Below are 18200 nucleotides of genomic sequence, written 5' to 3'. Positions count from 1 at the left end.
TATGGTGCTAAATGCTGAGCTGTAATTGATGAACAGCATTCTTACATAGGTATTGCTCTTGTCCAGATGGGTTAGGGCAGTGTGTTTGCGATTGCATCGTCTGTGGCCCTATTGAGGCAGTTATCCAGTATCCAGTACACGGCTGTAATTATAATCGAAGAGAATTCTCTTGGTAGATAATGCGGTCGGCATTTCATCGTAAGGAATTCTAGGTCAGGTGAACAAAAGGACTTCCTGTATGTTGTTATGATCACACCACGACTCGTTAATCATAAGGCATACACCCCCGCCCTTCTTCTTACCAGAGAGATGTTTGTTTCTGTCGACGCAATGCACGAAGAAACCAGGTGGCTATACCGACTCTGATAACGTATCCCGAGTGAGCCATGTTTCCGTGAAACAAAGAATGTTACAATCTCTGATGTCTCTCTGGAAGGCAACCTTTGCTCGAATTTCATCTACCTTGTTGTCAAGAGACTGGACATTGGCGAGTAGTATACTCGGGAGCGGTGGGCGGTGTGCCCATCTACGGAGCCTGACCAGAAGACCGCTCCGTCTTCCCCTTCTGCGGCAGCGTTGTTTTGAGTCGCCTACTGGGTTCTGATCCATTGTCCTGGGTGGTGGTCCAAACAGAGGATCCGCTTCAGGAAAGTCGTATTCCTGGTCGTAATGTTGGTAAGTTGATGTTGCTCTTATATCCAATAGTTCCTCCCGGCTGTATGTAATAAGACTTAAAATGTCCTGGGGTAACAGTGTAAGAAATAATACATAAAAAAACAAAATACTCCATAGTTTCCTAAGAACGCGAAGCGAGGAGTCCATCTCTGTCGGCGCCAAATGGCATCAGTGTCTTAACAGCATGATTTGCCAAGGCTGGAAACTCTGAGTGCAGCCCATTCCAGAAATCTGGCAGTGGCTTCTGATTAAATTACATTTTTACAGAACCGCTTGTTGCAATTTCGATGAGGCTCTCTTGTTCAGATATCAGTAAGTGGACTGGAGGCAGGGCATGAAAGGGATAACGAATCCAGTTGTTTTTGTCATTTGTTTCGGGTAAGTACCTGCGTAATTGCGCACCCAGCTCACACAGGTGCTTTGCTATTTCACATTTGACATTGTCCGTAAGCTTGAGTTCATTTGCACACAAAAAAATCATACAATGATGGAAAAACCTGTGCGTTGTCCTTGTTAATGCAGACAGAGAAGAGCTCCAACTTCTTAATCATAGCCTCAATTTTGTCCTGCACATTGAATATAGTTGCGGAGAGTCCCTGTAATCCTAGATTCAGATCATTCAGGCGAGAAAAAACATCACCCAGATAGGCCAGTTGTGTGAGAAACCCGTCATCATGCAAGCTGTCAGACAAGTGAAAATTATGGTCAGAAAAAAACCTTTAAGATCGTCTCTCAATTCAAAAAAACGTATCAATACTTTTCCCCTTGATAACCAGCACACTTCTGTATGTTGTAAAAGCGTTACATGGTCGCTGCCCATATCATTGCATAGTGCAGAAAAAACACGAGAGTTCAGGGGCCTTGCTTTAACAAAGTTAACCATTTTCACTGTAGTGTCCAAAACGTCTTTCAAGCTGTCAGGCATTTGGTATTTGGTATTTTATTAGGATCCCCAAAACCAGCAGCTTCTCTTCCTGGGGTCCACACAAAACATGAAACATAATACAGAATGACATAATACAGAACATCAATAGACAAGAACAGCTGATGGTTTCATATTATTCCCTTGGCAGCAAGAGCCTCTCGGTGGATGCCGCAGTGTACCGAAGTGGCGTTGGGAGCAACTGCTTGCACGCGCGTTACCACTCCACTATGTCTCCCTGTCATGGCTTTTGCGCCATAAGTACGAGCAGCAGCTACGTTTGGCTACATCAGGACCGTTAGTGGAATTCCCGCGAGAGAGTAACGGTTAATGTGATTGGATGTTAATTATTTGACTAGCCTACCTGTATTTGACATTGTGCTGTTATTTCGCTGAACACTAGATGGTTTAATTTGATTTTTGGCAGTGAAACGAGGCTACTCAGGCGAGAAAAAAACCTTACCCAAATGTATAGTCCCGTTGGAAAATATAAATAGACTGTTTGAGAATGTGAAGAAAAAAATGAATCACATTTTTATTTGGCGTACCCCCGATGGCATTGCGCTTACCCCTGGGGGTACGCATACCCCAGTTTGGGAATACCTGGTCTCGACCCATCTTAGTTCGACCGACAGACAGACAGACACAGACAGACACAGACAGACACAGACAGACACAGACAGACAGACAGACAGACAGACAGACAGACAGACAGACAGACAGACAGACAGACAGACAGACAGACAGACAGACAGACAGACAGACAGACAGACAGACAGACAGACAGACAGACAGACAGACAGACAGACAGAGGAGTCAAGACAGCGGGAGAACCATTATGCAATCAAGCAGCCTCTCCCTCCTTGTGGTTCTGGGCTTTGCTCTCTGCTGCCCTTTCCTAGTCCTGCTCACCACCTCATTAAGAAGACTCCCACTGCTAATAGGTCATTTCCCCTCACACAGGAGAAACAGAGAGATTAAAAACACCTTGGCCTGGCTTCAGATGCAGTCTGTAGTCTAACCTGTCTGCAAACAAAAAGGGATAGTCTATAGGTGGACCGTTTTGCACAGTTTTAGCTGCCTTGAAATGTGTGTAAAGTGCTATAATTCACAATAAATGCAGCTGCTTTTGGAGCCTTGAGCTTTGAAGTGCTTAGATGTGTCTCTGAGGCAGCCGGTTCTCTGTAGGGTTCTCTGTAGGGTTTTAAGGAAATTGCATTTGATGCCTCTTAAGAATGTTCTTGTGTTGTTTTCCATTGGTGTAAAAAATCCACTTACTGTCAGATAGAAGTCAGGACAAAAGCTGGAAGAAATTAGCATGGCCTACTTCCTCATCTCCAAAATAGGGAAGAGGAATTCAGCACTAACCACGTGTAAGCATCAGAGTGCGAATACCCTACCTGGACTGTTATTCAGAACATAGTTAATCACTAGCTTCAAAATGCTTTCCAATCTGTGCTGATACATTAGAAAGCATGGCTAAAATAATTGACAGTTAATGAATTGTAAAGTGCACAGTGCTTACTTTATAGGGTCCCCAGCCCTTTCCAATGTTTAATTGAAACAAAGATACTGTTGTAGTTTGAATGATGATGAAGATAATAATACATTAAATTCCCCGAACTGCATTTTCCTAGCAGTATGGAAGCAGTATATCAAACTCCTTAATGTTTGAGAATGCAGTTAAGTAACGAACCAAATACCATAATACTGTAGCCTTTTTCTCCAGTCTCCTGTAGTGGCACTAACCCAGTACTCTATCTCTGCTCCTTTCAGTGTGAGGAAAATGCTAACCTCCAGGACTCTAGCCGTTACCTCAAGCTGCCCTTCTCCAAAGCCAATCTGCCCGGCAACAACCAGGCTGTGAAAGGCACCAAGGAATCCTTTTGGATCACCTCCTTCCTCTGCTCCACTAAACTCACACAGAATGGTAAGGGTGGAAGTCAAAGTATTAGAGCATGCATCTGCACTGTAGACCTACACCTGAACCAGTAGACCGACACCTATGGATCTATTATCCAGCGATAGATCACTTACTAGTGTAAAGTGTATCCTTTAGTCTGGATAGTGGATAATCGGTCTGTTTCTGACTCGTCCGGAGTCGTTGTCTTGTCTGGAATATTACTGTAGTATTGCTGAATTCTCAAACAGTTTACCACTGAGTGTAAATATTCTGAAACGTAAACTGCACAAAGTCATTTGAGGCAATGTGCAAGGAGTATATCTAGTTTATTGTCTGGGAAAATACAGCTACTTCCTCACATCCAGACATACAGGTACTTCCTCACATCCAGAAATACAGCTACTTCCTCACATCCAGAAATACAGGTACTTCCTCACATCCAGAAATACAGGTACTTCCTCACATCCAGAAATACAGGTACTTCCTCACATCCAGAAATACAGGTACTTCCTCACATCCAGAAATACAGGTACTTCCTCACATCCAGAAATACAGGTACTTCCTCACATCCAGAAATACAGCTACTTCCTCACATCCAGAAATACAGCTACTTCCTCACATCCAGAAATACAGCTACTTCCTCACATCCAGAAATACAGCTACTTCCTCACATCCAGAAATACAGCTACTTCCTCACATCCAGAAATACAGCTACTTCCTCACATCCAGAAGTACAGCTACTTCCTCACATCCAGAAGTACAGCTACTTCCTCACATCCAGAAGTACAGCTACTTCCTCACATACAGAAGTACAGGTACTTCCTCACATACAGAAGTACAGGTACTTCCTCACATACAGAAGTACAGGTACTTCCTCACATACAGACTGGCACGTTGCAGACACCTTCAGAAGTGCAGTTGAAGACAGACTGAGTATTCATATATTCTGGGGAATTTAACACTTGGAAAATTGCTTTGTGTTTAAAGCTCGCTACATTATGAGCTGTCATCATTGTTTTCAATTCGTGGATTGTTTGAATGTAAATGTGTTGTCTTATTATATCCTTTAAATAGAATAGAATGAATTACGTTGTTTTTTCCAGAAGGAACTTCAGTAATTAAATTCTAGCGCTTTAACCATACGCCCTCATATTGCTTTGACAGAAATGTTCTGGATTTCCCAAATCGTGATGGAAGTTCAATAACGTGTCTTCATTGCCTCACCATGATATTGTTTGACAAGACAACTGCAAGTTTCCATTATGCAGAAACCCAGGCTACTGTGCAGATGTAGAGTCTTAATTTGATCACTTTTGTTGCTGAGAATTGTCCTGCAAAGCAGGAAATTCAAACTTAGAGTGTATTTGAATGTAAACATTTTTGCTGCAGGATTATTTTCCTGCTGTAGCAAACTGGCTCAAATTAAGATCCTACATCTGTATGTTTCTCTCAGTGTGTGTGTGTGTGTGTGTGTGTGTGTGTGTGTGTGTGTGTGTGTGTGTGTGTGTGTGTGTGTGTGTGTGTGTGTGTGTGTGTGTGTGTGTGTCTAGGTCTCGGAACCAAGAGTAGACAGCTCATAGACATGTAGTGAGAGACTAACTGAGGTTTTCCACGATGTAACGGTGGTTGTTTCTCTTCATGTGTCTCTGTAGGTGACATGTTAGACCTGCTGAAGTGGAGAGCCCACCCAGAGAGGATCAATGACAGCCTGTCAAAGCTGAAAGAGATCGATGGCTCTGAGATAGTCAAGGTACCGCCCCTCCCCGGGCCCTCTATTTTCAACCTGATTGGTTCAGGATCACGTCACTCAAAGAATGTCCTGTTTAGATTGGCCTTTTTTGTCTTTTACTTGAAAACGTCTCCTAGATGTGTTTTATAGATGTATCATAGGATTTTTCATCCACATGATCTCATAGATATTCACTCTTATGTATATCTATCGCTCTATCTCTCCCTCACCAGTTTTTACAGGATACACTTGATACACTCTTTGGGATCTTGGATGAGAGTTCCCAGAGGTATGGGCTGAAGGTGTTTGACTGCCTGGTAAGTGGCTAGTGCTTCTGTGGTCTTCTATTTCCTAGCATATTGTTTTCTCCCTCCCTGACAGCTAATCGTTGGTTGATTCTAAACACTACTGGTTGGAGCCAGGATTGGAGTGTCATGACGGCACAACTAATTGTGTTTGTGTGTGTGTGTGCTTGCGTGTGTGTTGGGAAGTAGACCAAGCCTCATTAGAGAAGAAGGCCTGTGCCCAATAGTGGGATACTGAGGCCAGAGAGAAAAAGTGGAAGCTTGAGCCGATGGATGTGTTTTAATACTGTAACGCTTCGCAGCCTTCGCTGATCAATCCCAGTCCAGTCATGCTGCATCGCTCTAATATAGAGCTGAGGGATTGATCTGCTTGCAGTTGACTCGGTTCAGTCAATCACGCACCACACACACACACACACACACACACACACACACACACACACACACACACACACACACACACACACACACACACACACACACACACACACACACATCTCTGCTCTGTTGTCCTTTATCATGTGAGGCAATGATGTGAGATGAATCTGTACAACTAGGCCAGTTTGTGTCACATAGGAGGCTAGGTTGAATAAATAGGTTGTTTGTTGCTGGCTAAATAAAGAGCGTTGAATTATTTCCTTTCCTCTTTCAGGTCCACATTATTAACCTGCTACAGGACAGCAAGTTCCAGCATTTCAAACCCGTCATGGATACCTACATCGAGAGTCATTTTGCTGGAGCCTTGTCTTACAGGTGTGTTTCTCTCTTTCTCCTCCTAGGGTGTATTATGGTTGTTTTAATGGTTGTCCTATGGTAAGACCTACGGTATACTACCTGGTAATAACGGTGGGCGGCAAAGGTGCTTCAGTGGTGTGAATGAGTCACCTGTGGCGCCCTCCTAATTATAATTAGGATCATGTGTCCTCAATATCTCGCGTTGATTTGGCCCTGCAAATCCACTCGCTGTTCCTCATACGCTGTGCTGTCGCCTCAAAACTCACAATGTGATACGCTCACACTGTTCAGCCCTCACTACCTGCTAAGCTCTCACACTACTCATTTCTCACTAACACCCCTCCCCTGCCAGGCTCACAGCTAAAGCTCTCACCGCTCGCTTACCTAAAATAAACTCATTTAAAGAAAGAGTGTTGCCTGCCCCTGGAATCATAGTCTACAGTGATTTCAGTGGAATATAAAACTGTATGTACATTATATATACAAAAGTATGTGGACACCCCTTCAAATGAGTGGATTCGGCTATTTCAGCCACACCTGTTGCTGGCAGGTGTATAAAATCGAGCACACAGCCATGCAATCGTCGTAGACAAACATTGGCAGTTGAATGGCCCGTACTGAAGTGGCTTTCAATGTGGCACCGTCATTGGATGCCACCTTTCCAACAAGTCAGTTTGTTAAATTTCTGCCCTGCTAGAGCTGACCCGGTGAAATGTAAGTGCTGTTATTGTGAAGTGGAAACGTCTAGGAGCAACAATGGCTCAGCCGCAAAGTGGTAGGCACACAAGCTCACAGAATGGGACCGGTGAGTGGTGAAGCGTGTAGCACATAAAAATTGTCTGTCCTCGGTTGCAACACTCACTACTGAGTTCCAAACTGCCTCTGGAAGCAACTGTTCGTCGGGAGCTTCATGAAATGGGTTTCCATGGACAAGCAGCCGCACACAAGCCTAAGATCACCATGCGCATTCCAAGCGTCAGCTGGGGTGGTGTAAAGCTCACCGCCATTGGATTCTGGAGCAGTGGAAACGCGTTCTCTGGAGTGATGAATCACGCTTCACCATATCGCAGTCCGAAGGAAAAATCGGGGTTTGGTGGATGCCAGGAGAATGCTACCTGCCCGAATGCATTGTGCCAACTGTAAAGTTTGGTGGAGGAGGAATAATGGCCTGGGGTTGTTTTTCATGGTTCGGGCTAGGCCCCTTAGTTCCAGTGAAGGGAAATCTTAGCTCTGCAGCATACAATGGCATTATAGACGATTCTGCTCTTCCAACTTTGTGGCAACAGTTTGGGGAAGGTATTTTCCTGTTTCAGCATGACAATGCCCCCGTACACAAAGCAAGGTCCATACAGAAATGGTTTGTCGAGATCGGTGTAGAAGAACTTGACTGGCCTGACCTCAAACCAATCGAACACCTTTGGGATGAATTGGAACGGCGACTGCGAGCCAGGCCTAATTGCCCAACCTCACTAATGCTCTTGTGGCTGAATGGAAGCAAATCTCTGCAGCAGTGTTCCAACATCTAGTGGAAGGCTGTTATAGCAGAAAAGGGGGGACCGTCTCCATATTAATGCCCATGATTTTGGAATGAGATGTAGGCCGAGCAGGTGTCCACATACTTTTGTTCATGTAGTGTATCTATTCAGTCCCAGAAATAACATTGTACACTTTTATTAGCTGATTATTTCCAACAAAATGGTGGCTGTCTCTTCAGTACACTATGTACCCAAGGGAAAACCAATCAACATGCAATCACAGTCCAATCACAGGAAATCAGGCGAAAACATCTCCCACACAAATGCTCATTCGGTGGAAATTACTGTATGACCATTTGCTCTCTCTGTCATTTTTCCTTTGCTTGTACTCATAATGTCTCTTATGATTTTTTTCAATTATCTGTAAGTGTGTGCTCTCTCAAACCTGGCCATTAATGTTAATACACTACACAGTGTGAATTTGAAGTGTTGCGATCACACGATTGCACAGCCACACACAGACGTTTTATAAACCAACCCTTGTGTTCTGTATCTTTTGTCGAATAAACAGAACACAATCGAAGGTTGTTCAGCCCTAGACATTGTTTGATTATGAACACCATCGCCATACATATTTAACACAAAGATTTTTACATGCGCTTACTCACGCTACACCAAGGTATTCTTTGTGTGCTGTGTCTCTGGAAAAGGTAGGTGGGTGCTTGGATTGTTGGTGGAAATGCATTGTGATCGCAGAGGAAGGTCGAGCTCAGTAGTTGATGCTAGATGTGTGTTTTTCACAGGGACCTGATCAAAGTACTGAAGTGGTACGTGGATCGCATCATAGACGCTGAGCACCAGGATCACATTCAGCAGGTCCTCAAGGTGAGTGTGTGCACCTGAACGCACATGCGCGCACGCATCCTCTTCAGCGTGTGTGTTGAGGATCTCTCAGCATCATTAATTAGTCTCTGTTCGCCCCTCTCGCTCATATTGTTGCTGGATGCAATTTCAAAAAGTGGAAATACTACGCTTTGGGTGTTCAACATTTCCATAACACATTACTTTTAATAGGCCTAGTAGCACACATAATTGCAGGGACCCACATCAGCGACACTAATATGTTTTCCCCGTTATGTTTTAATACCAGTGTTGTCTAGCATTATGGTGGATGAGTGGTATTGTCAGGGAGTAACTGGGTGTTACTTTGTGTGTGTGTGTGTGTGCCCCAGGCCACTGAGTACATCTTTAAGTACATCATCCAGTCCCGCCGCCTCTTCGCCCTCGCCACGGGGGGTCAGAGCGAGGAGGAGTTCCGCTGCTGCGTCCACGAGCTCTTCATGTCCATCCGCTTCTTCCTGTCCCAGGAGAACAAGATCACCAGCCCTGTCACGCAGACACAGGTGTGTGTGTGTGTGTGTGTGTGTGTGTGTGTGTGTGTGTGTGTGTGTGTGTGTGTGTGTGTGCATGTGACATTGACACAGTAGCTTGACTCAGTGCAGACATGAAACATGCCCCGCATGATTGATAGAGAGCACTGAGGTTATCAACACTGCATCTTGGTCTGTCTTGCTTTATATGCCATAGGCAATTACAGTTTATATTTCAGGCAATCCCACTTAATTCAGTTTGATTTGTAAGAAAACGCTTTTAATGGAATTTCACGCTGATATAAAGCCCTGGAGATACTTGGTAATTCATATTTCATGCTTTGTCTTGGGGGGCTGCACAGCATGAAACCAGGCTGAACTGCTCTCCAGGAAGACTAAAACAAAACTGCTAAACACACCCACAAATAATCTGAATTACACACAGTGTAGCGTGTGTGTCTTCACGTGTCTGCGTGCCTCTGTCTTCAGCTGATGTCTTTGTTTGTACAGACACGTGTGTGTGTGTGTGTGTGTGTGTTTGCTGATGTGCTTATTATACCCCAGAGACCCCTTTGTCCTCCTTCCCCCAAATAATCTTGATCCTAATCTACAGTTATACATTATTTATGTGTGTGTGTGTGTCCCTGCTCTCTTTAATAATCATCTCTCCCCAGTGGCTCTCTGTTGGCCTCCAGCCTGTCTTAGCCTTGTGCCCTCCACAGATAATGTGTGGGTCTAATTCATGGTTGCACACTAGGATATAAACCACTGGGCTCTGTGTGTACGTGTGTGTGTTGTCTGTTTGGGTGTGTGTGTTGTCTGTTTGTGTGTGTGTGTTGTCTGTTTGTGTGTGTGTGTGTGTGTGTGTGTGTGTACGTGTGTGTGTTGTCTGTTTGTGTGTGTGTGTGTGTGTGTGTGTGTGTGTGTGTGTGTGTGTGTGTGTGTGTGTGTTTGCTGCACACTTAGCTGTGTAAACTCCCACAGCAGCCCACCCTAATGAACCCAGCTGATAATGACCTGGCCCGTCAGTCTGTCTGTTCACCCTGTTGCGTGAGTGACCATTCACTCTGACTCCCACTCTCTGCTGGAGATCCTTACCACACACTGCGCTGTTATTTTCACCTTGTGTGTGTTGTTATTTCGCCCTGGGATCATCATGCTGCTCCACCTTTCCTCCCTTCCAGTGCCGCTGGGAAATCATTCTAACTAGGCACAGAGGCTCTCTGTCAGAACAGCAACAGTGCACAGTAACAGAATGCACTCTTGGCACAATCCAGTAAAAAAAAAAAAAAATGGTTGATTGCTGATCTATTGTAATCTTGATCTACAACAGAACAGAACAATGGCTATAGGAGAATGCAGGTCAAGCCACTCCTAATCCATGTTAATCTGGCGCCTTCCCCCCTCCCCCTCATCATGTATTGCACTGTGCTGCTGTTGACGGCACCACCTGGATTAGGTGTGTTGGAGGCATGAATGAATGGTGCCCACATGGCAAACTCTCTATGAAGGCCAGCGGATTGGGATTGGAGATGAACATACATTTAATTTCCAGCCCAGTACATTAGTTTGTGAGCAGCTCTCTATGTGTCAAGGTTGAAATTGGGGTGTAGATAGACGGGGATGTTTGTGACATAAAAATCAATATATGCACAATTTGACATGACTTGTTATGCCTCTCTTAAGTGGTATGAGGGTTATTTTGAAAACACAGTATGAGTGGAAGGATAAGTGGAAGGAAATGTTGTAGTTTTAAAACTAATTTCCTTCAATTATACACATTTTTCCATGGGGCAGAGAGAAAAAAATTGCTCTTTTGTAGCTCATCTCATGCTATTCGTCACATTTTACCATGAGGAGGAGATTTATTTTAGGCAGTTTTACATCTAATTATCTTCAATTCTACACATTTGCCATGGGGCAGAGAGAAAAAACATATATTTTTAAAGCTCATCTCATGCTACTCTACACATTTTGCTATGAGGCTGAGAGAAAATGTTGCAGTTTTAAAGTACTTTTCCAGTGAAAATCTCACTTTCAAAAGTTCATATTCTGTTAACCTAAATAATGTTGTTGACTCATCATACACTCGTATTTGTAACCAAACACTTCAAAACCCCCATCTCAAACAGACCATTTAAAAAATGCTTGTTATTTCCTTATAGAGGATGAGCTGGCCAATCAGGAGGATGAGCTGGCCAATCAGCAGTCTACTCGCTTGAATATTTTTAATGACTGCTATATGCCCACATCATTCTGTTGTTGGGGTACGCCCACACCATTCCAAAAGCTGCTTTTTTAAACATACTTAACTACCATTTTCCTGGAAGGAAAACTATTTCACTCATATTGTAATTAATTGTAGGTCATGTTTCATAGAAATCTGGAAACACTGGATAGTTATTTTTAAAGGTAGACTTTGGCCAAAAATGCTAAAGTAACGGTTTTAAACTGTATAATCTATCAATGCACCATCATACCAGGTCATTTTAATTCTTAAAAACGAATTATGAATAAGATATTTGACTACAGAAGTAACATTTCTTATCAATCTCTACAGCGTCCGTTCCAAAAACAAAACCTGTGAAATGACGTCAACACATACTGGAGGAGTTACTGGCTAGCTACAGTGTCTAGTTTAGCTAACAAACTAGCTATGTCGGTTGCAGCGCTCATGACCAGAATAACACATTGATGAACCACCAAAGGCACTCCCCATATATGTTTGAAAATTGAGAAAGAGGAGTTGGATTGTTTTTTTGTGTGCTCAACGTCGACCGTTAAAGCTAATTTCCTGCAATTTTGTCATTACATATGACATGTTCATATGCTCTCTGGGGGGCTATAAAACAACACAATGTGGATTAAGTCAAGGGGTATGAATCATTTCTGAAGGCACTGTAGATAAGATATAACGGATATCAAGATGTAACTTATATTATACTGTAGTGGAATTGTGTTTCTGTACAGGTCTAGACTGTCTAGGACCCGGCCTGTTTCTGTACAGGTCTAGACTGTCTAGGACTCGGCCTGTTTCTGTACAGGTCTAGACTGTCTAGGACTCGGCCTGTTTCTGTACAGGCCAGGTCCTAGACTGTATCGGTTGAAGCATTGGTTATGATTGGTTTGATTTCTCATGGGCCACATTTACTGAATATACAGTAGCCTATTTGTTACTATAACCGTAGATCACTTTAGGTAAAAGCCTCTGCTAGATAAGTGTGTTGGGGTCCTAGACCTAGACTGTATATAGTTTGAGTAACATTTTCTCATAAGGCACATGCTGTACACAGTAGCTCGTGTGTTAACTGTAAGCCACTTTAAGTAGAAGCCTGTACTACACACTGCTAGATATCTGTATTTATTCCGTGTCTGTTTATGCATGTGTGTTCCCAGGCGGTGTTCCTGCGGACGTTCCCTGCGGTGTACGGGGAGCTGCTGAAGATCTTCACGGTGAGGGAGGTGGCAGGCTTCGTCAGGGAGACGCTGGGCAGCCTGCCCGCCACCGCTCACGCTGAGTGCCCCCTGGAAGCCGTCAAGCTGCATTGTATCGCCGAGACCGTGGAGAGCCAGCTGTACACCAACCCAGGTAGGAACGCCCGCCCGCCCACACACAATATTGAATAACACTCACACTCACACTCACAAGCAAACATTTGGGGGTTGTGTACGCGCACACACAAACACACATATCGTGCACACATGATTATACACATTTGCTAGTAATTGCATACCTACACAGGCACACTTGCTAGTTAATTGTAGTTAATGGTAATTATATACTCACACAAATAGCTGTGGTAACATTTTATTAGCTGCTTGCTCAGAGGGTGGGCTGGGGGTTAAATCACACCCAAGTGAGGGAGAAAAATAGAAAAACAGGTGTTTGAGCAAGACATGCATGCTAGTATTTGTGTGTGTGTGTGTATTTTCATGTTCAAGTGTGTGTACTTGTGTGTATTACAGAGTCGAGGTGTATCCTGCTCCCGGTGGTGTTGCGTCTGCTGCAGGCCCACATGCAGGAGCAGAGAGACCTGGTGATGTGTGTCCGTATCCTCACCAGCATGCTCTCTCTCATCAGGAAGGAGGACTCTGTCACCACCGTGAGTACAGCAACAGCAGAGCACCATGGGTGGTGTAGTCTTTTAGGCCTCACAGTTCATTATGGACAGACTACAAATTTCGCAAGATTTGAGGTTATGGGTTAATCGAGATTACCTCACAGTTAATACAGTGGCTTGTGAAAGTATTCACCCCCCCTTGGCATTTTTCCTATTTAGTTGCCGTACAATCTGGAATTAAAATAGATTTTTCGGGGTTTGTATCGTTTGATTTACACAACATGCCTACCACTTTGAAGATGCAAAATATTTTTTATTGTGAAACAAACAAGACAAAAAATAGAAAACTTGAGCATGCATAACTATTCACCCCCCCAAAAGTCAATACTTTGTAGAGCCACCTTTTGCAGCAATTACAGCTGCAAGTATCTTGGGGTATGTCTCTATAAGCTTGGCACATCTAGCCACTGGGATTTTTGCCCATTCTGCAATGCAAAACTGTTCCAGCTCCTTCAAGTTGGATGGGTTCCGCTGGTGTACAGCAGTCTTTAAGACATACCAAAGATTCTCAATTGGATTGAGGTCTGGGCTTTGACTAGGCCATTCCAAGACATTGAAATGTTTCCCCTTAAATCACACAAGTGTTGCTTTAGCAGTATGCTTAGGGTCATTGTCCTGCTGGAAGGTGATCCTCCGTCCCAGTCTCAAATCTCTGGAAGACTGAAACAGGTTTCCCCTCAAGAATTTCCCTGTTTTTAGCGGCATCCATCATTCCTTCAATTCTGACCAGTTTCCCAGACCCTGCCGATGAAAAACATCCCCACAGCATGATGCTGCCATCATCATGCATCATGGGATGGTTTCTCAGGGTGATGAGAGGTGTTGGGTTTGCGCCAGACATCGCGTTTTCCTTAATGGCCAAAAAGCTAAATTTTAGTCTCATCTGACCAGAGTACCTTCTTCCATGTGTTTGGGGAGTCTCCCACATGCCTTTTGGCAAATTCCAAAGGGGTTAGCTTATTTTTTTATTTAAGCAATGACTTTTTTTCTGGCCACTCTTCCGTAAAGCCCAGCTCTGTGGAGTGTACGGCTTAAAGTGGTCCTATGGACAGATACTCCAATCTCCGCTGTGGAGCTTTCCAGCTCCTTCAGGGTTATCTTTGGTCTCTTTGTTGCCTCTGATTAATGCCCTCCTTACCTGGTCTGTGAGTTTTGGTGGGCGGCTCTCTTGGCAGGTTTGTTGTGGTGCCATATTCTTTCATTTTTTAAATAATGGATTTAATGGTGCTCCGTGGGATGTTCAAAGTTTCAGATATTTTTTTATAACCCAACCCTGATCTGTACTTCTCCACAACTTTGTCCCTGACCTGTTTGGAGAGCTCCTTGGTCTTCATGGTGCCACTTGCTTGGTGGTGCCCCTTGCTTAGTGGTGTTGCAGACTCTGGGGCCTTTCAGAACAGATGTATACATACTGAGATCATGTGACAGATCATGTGACACTTAGATTGCACACAGGTGGACTTTATTTAATGAATTGTGTGACTTCTAAAGGTAATTGGTTGCACCAGATCTTATTTATAGGCTTCATAGCAAAGGGGGTGAATACATATGCATGCACCACTTTTCAATTGAGAATTTTTTTGAATTTTTTGAATCCATTTTTTTTTGTGTATTTCCTATTTTGTGTACGTCCAATACGTGAAATCCAAATAAAAAATCAATTTAAATGACAGCTTGTAATGCAACAAAATAGGAAAAACGCCTAGGGGGATGAATACTTTTGCAAGGCACTGTAGGCATTGCTCAAAATTTTTATTGTTCCCTTATTTGATAACAACAATGTGTATTGTGATCTCAATACAGCTTTGTTTGTTTGCGTGGCGTGATAAAATAAACTAGCAAAACCTGCCAGACTGACAATAGACTCCAATAAATCATTTTTTTTTATCAAGTAATGAGTAAACCGATAGGTGCAAGAACAAGTAAACAATCCAATCCAATTGGAATCCATCAATGAAACAGTGTGTATGTGGCAGTTTGTCCCTGTGAGCGTGTTAGTCAAATCGTGACCTTGACACAGTGCTGGCCTGTTTGGCTGAGAAGCAGCTAATCGCGAGCGAGTGTGCGCACGCACACACACTCACACACAACTCTGACAGGCAGGGATGTGAACATGGCTAAGATGAAGTGACAGCAGGAGCAGCCAGTGTGCCAGCCTGACACTCTCTCTCATTATCACTTTGTCTGTCCAACATGGGGCTCTCTTCTCCTGTCAGGATGACAGGGGCAACGGAGTGGGGAAATGGACTCTCTCTGCCTTGGCCTTAGATTCCGTCTACTGTTGCTCTGTTGCTGTGGCTCAACGAGCAGGCTGGCAATGTGGATCACACACACACACACACACACACACACACACACACACACACACACACACACACACACACACACAAATACTCACACTTGATCTCTCTAATGTGTGTCCAATTTGTTTAAGACTGGTTTGGCTAGTATTGGCTAGTGGTCTATCTTTTTGTGTCACCTGTGTTTGCATACTGTCTGTATGGGTAATGTGTGTGTACACATGCAAACTTCAGGCATGATTATGTACCATATGTACCTGTGTGAAACTTAATGTGAACTTGTGTGTGTCCCGAGGAGCCGGTGGTTTCAGAGGAGGTGGATCTGATAGTGGACAGTCTGCTGGTTGTCCTGATGAGGACCATCCTTGAGATCACTAACAGGCCACAACCAGCCGGGACCAATATGAGACTGCAGTTCCAGGACATCACGGTTAGTGTGTGTGTGTGTGTGTGTGTGTGTGTGTGTGTGTGTGTGGGTGGGTGCATCTAACTGCTAGTCATTCTAAATATAGCATGAGGTTTTAAGGTCAATGATTGAAACTGCAATTGTGGTCAAAAAGAGCTGTGCTTCTGTCCTGCTCTTAACCACAGCCGAGTTTAGACAAAACCATTCTCTTACATTTCCATTTGACATTTTGCCAAATGTCAAACCACCTAAAAAAGTAGAAAATAACCACTCACTTAATTTCTCTCCCAGCTTGTTCTGGCTGTAGTATTTACAGGTCTTCCATGGAGAAACATGGTCTTCCATCTCTCTCACTGTTAGATCTAGTATATGTGGCCAATGTCTGAGATTTTAAAAGTTGTTGCTCTTGTTTCTCTCTATTGCTCTTGTTTCTCTCTATCTATGTCTTTCTCTCTCTCTCTCCTCTGTGCGTCTCTCTCTCTCTCTCGTTCTCTCTCTCTCTCTCTCTCTCCCTGTCTCTCTTTCTCTCTAACTTTCTTTCTCTCTCCTCTGCGTGTCTCTCTCTCTCGTTCTCTCTCTCTCTCTCTCTCTCTCTCTCTCTGTGTCTCTCTCTCCCTGTCTCTCTTTCTCTCTAACTTTCTTTCTCTCTCTCGTTCTCTCTCTCGTTTTCTCGCTCTCTCTGTCTCTGTCTACAGGGGGAGTTTGTGGCGTGCCTGCTGGCTCTCCTCAGACAGATGAGTGATAAACATTACCAGCAGCTCCTGCAGGCCTTCACCAGCAAAGATGACCTGAGGGTAAGGCTACACACACACACACACACACACACACACACACACACACACACACACACACACACACACACACACACACACACACACACACACACACCACTCAGCAGAATCTGACTGATCACTCAGCTTATGTGTCATAGTCAGTAGCAGGAGTGTGTGTGTGTGTGTGTGTGTGTGTGGAATGAGGAACGGTCATGCCGGGGGTTGAGGAAGAGGTGGGATGGAGAGATGGTAATGTTGAACGGAAGAAATGGGGTCACTAAGTTCACAGTAATAGGAAGGAATACCATGAATGCACACTATGGATATCATGAATGCACTCCCACTCTGAATACATTACTATAGATTCATAGTTTGGTGATGTGCTGAATGGCAATTGCTGTTAAACAAAGTAAATGTAGTGTGCTCTTTTTTTTCTGTTTTTCAGGACTTCCTCTTGCAGATTTTCACCGTTTTCCGCATTCTGATTCGGCCAGAGATGTTCCCGAAAGATTGGACTGTCATGCGGTTGGTCACCAACAAGTAAGACCACTTTTCCCCCTTGCAGTAGCTAACATATTTGATTCAAAATGGTGTCCCTCCATTACTCATCATTAGCTAACACCTGTTTATAGTCTGGTTATAGTCTGGTTTATCAACATAATCTTATTATCCACTCCATCTTTCTTTCTTAGTGTCATCATAACAACAGTCCTGTACCTCTCTGATGCTCTGAGGAAGAACTTCCTCAATGAGAAGTTTGACTACAAGGTAAGAGCTGCTAACATCCACTTTCTCTTTCTTTGTTAAATAACAACTTGAAAATGCATGTAGTGACCTGTTATTGACTTGCTATAATGTGGTTTAATGCGTCTTCCCTAGGTGTGGGACTCGTACTTCTATCTGTCCGTCATCTTCATCAACCAGCCCTGTCTTCAACTGGAGTCCTTCTCTCCATCCAAGAGGAAGAGGGTACTGGAGAAGTAAGTCTTTTGTCTCTACATGCACACTCACTAACTTTCTTCACTTTTCACATCCTGCGTTTGGCGCCGTTCTGACCTCGCGCTGTCTGGTGTTATCTCGTTGTACAGGTATGGGGACATGAGGGTGATGATGGGTTGTGAGATCTTCAGCATGTGGCAGAACCTAGGTACGATACAGTCACATTCTCCTTCTCTTTCTGTATCACGCCGTTGGATTCGTGCTCGTCTCTCAGAGGAACGTAGTAGATCTCTCTCTCTCTCTCTCTCTCTCTCTCTCCTGCTCTCTCCATCTCTCTCTCACTCTCTCTCTCCAGGTGAGCACAAGTTGAACTTCATCCCGGCGATGATTGGTCCGTTCCTCGAGGTGACCCTGGTTCCCCAGCCTGACCTGAGGAACGTCATGATCCCTATCTTCCATGACATGATGGACTGGGAGCAGAGGAGGAGCGGAAACTTCAAACAGGTAATGGACAGAGCCGTCCGTATTTTGCAGCTCATATTGCTCT

The 18200-nt window shown here is 44.0% G+C and overlaps 1 protein-coding gene across 6 annotated transcripts in view; it reads left to right on the top strand.

The window, feature by feature from the left end:
• LOC106609220 (dedicator of cytokinesis protein 4) overlaps positions 1 to 18200 on the top strand; it is a 141397-nt gene that overhangs the window by 88222 nt on the left and 34975 nt on the right. For 5 of the 6 annotated variants that reach the window (XM_014207754.2, XM_014207749.2, XM_014207751.2 and 2 more), the window contains exons 17-31: positions 3374 to 3527; positions 5153 to 5250; positions 5463 to 5546; positions 6187 to 6287; positions 8548 to 8629; positions 8977 to 9147; positions 12511 to 12703; positions 13081 to 13217; positions 15831 to 15965; positions 16637 to 16735; positions 17160 to 17254; positions 17407 to 17482; positions 17594 to 17694; positions 17803 to 17861; positions 18009 to 18157. In XM_014207754.2, the coding sequence (XP_014063229.1) occupies positions 3374 to 3527; positions 5153 to 5250; positions 5463 to 5546; positions 6187 to 6287; positions 8548 to 8629; positions 8977 to 9147; positions 12511 to 12703; positions 13081 to 13217; positions 15831 to 15965; positions 16637 to 16735; positions 17160 to 17254; positions 17407 to 17482; positions 17594 to 17694; positions 17803 to 17861; positions 18009 to 18157 (1734 nt within the window). The remainder of the gene's footprint in view (positions 1 to 3373; positions 3528 to 5152; positions 5251 to 5462; positions 5547 to 6186; positions 6288 to 8547; positions 8630 to 8976; positions 9148 to 12510; positions 12704 to 13080; positions 13218 to 15830; positions 15966 to 16636; positions 16736 to 17159; positions 17255 to 17406; positions 17483 to 17593; positions 17695 to 17802; positions 17862 to 18008; positions 18158 to 18200) is intronic. The other variant, XM_014207750.2, reaches the window with a different exon arrangement.

Source organism: Salmo salar, chromosome ssa07 (assembly GCF_905237065.1).
Source record: "Salmo salar chromosome ssa07, Ssal_v3.1, whole genome shotgun sequence".
Lineage (NCBI taxonomy): Eukaryota > Metazoa > Chordata > Actinopteri > Salmoniformes > Salmonidae > Salmo > Salmo salar.
This window is presented reverse-complemented; position numbering and strand designations above follow the sequence as displayed.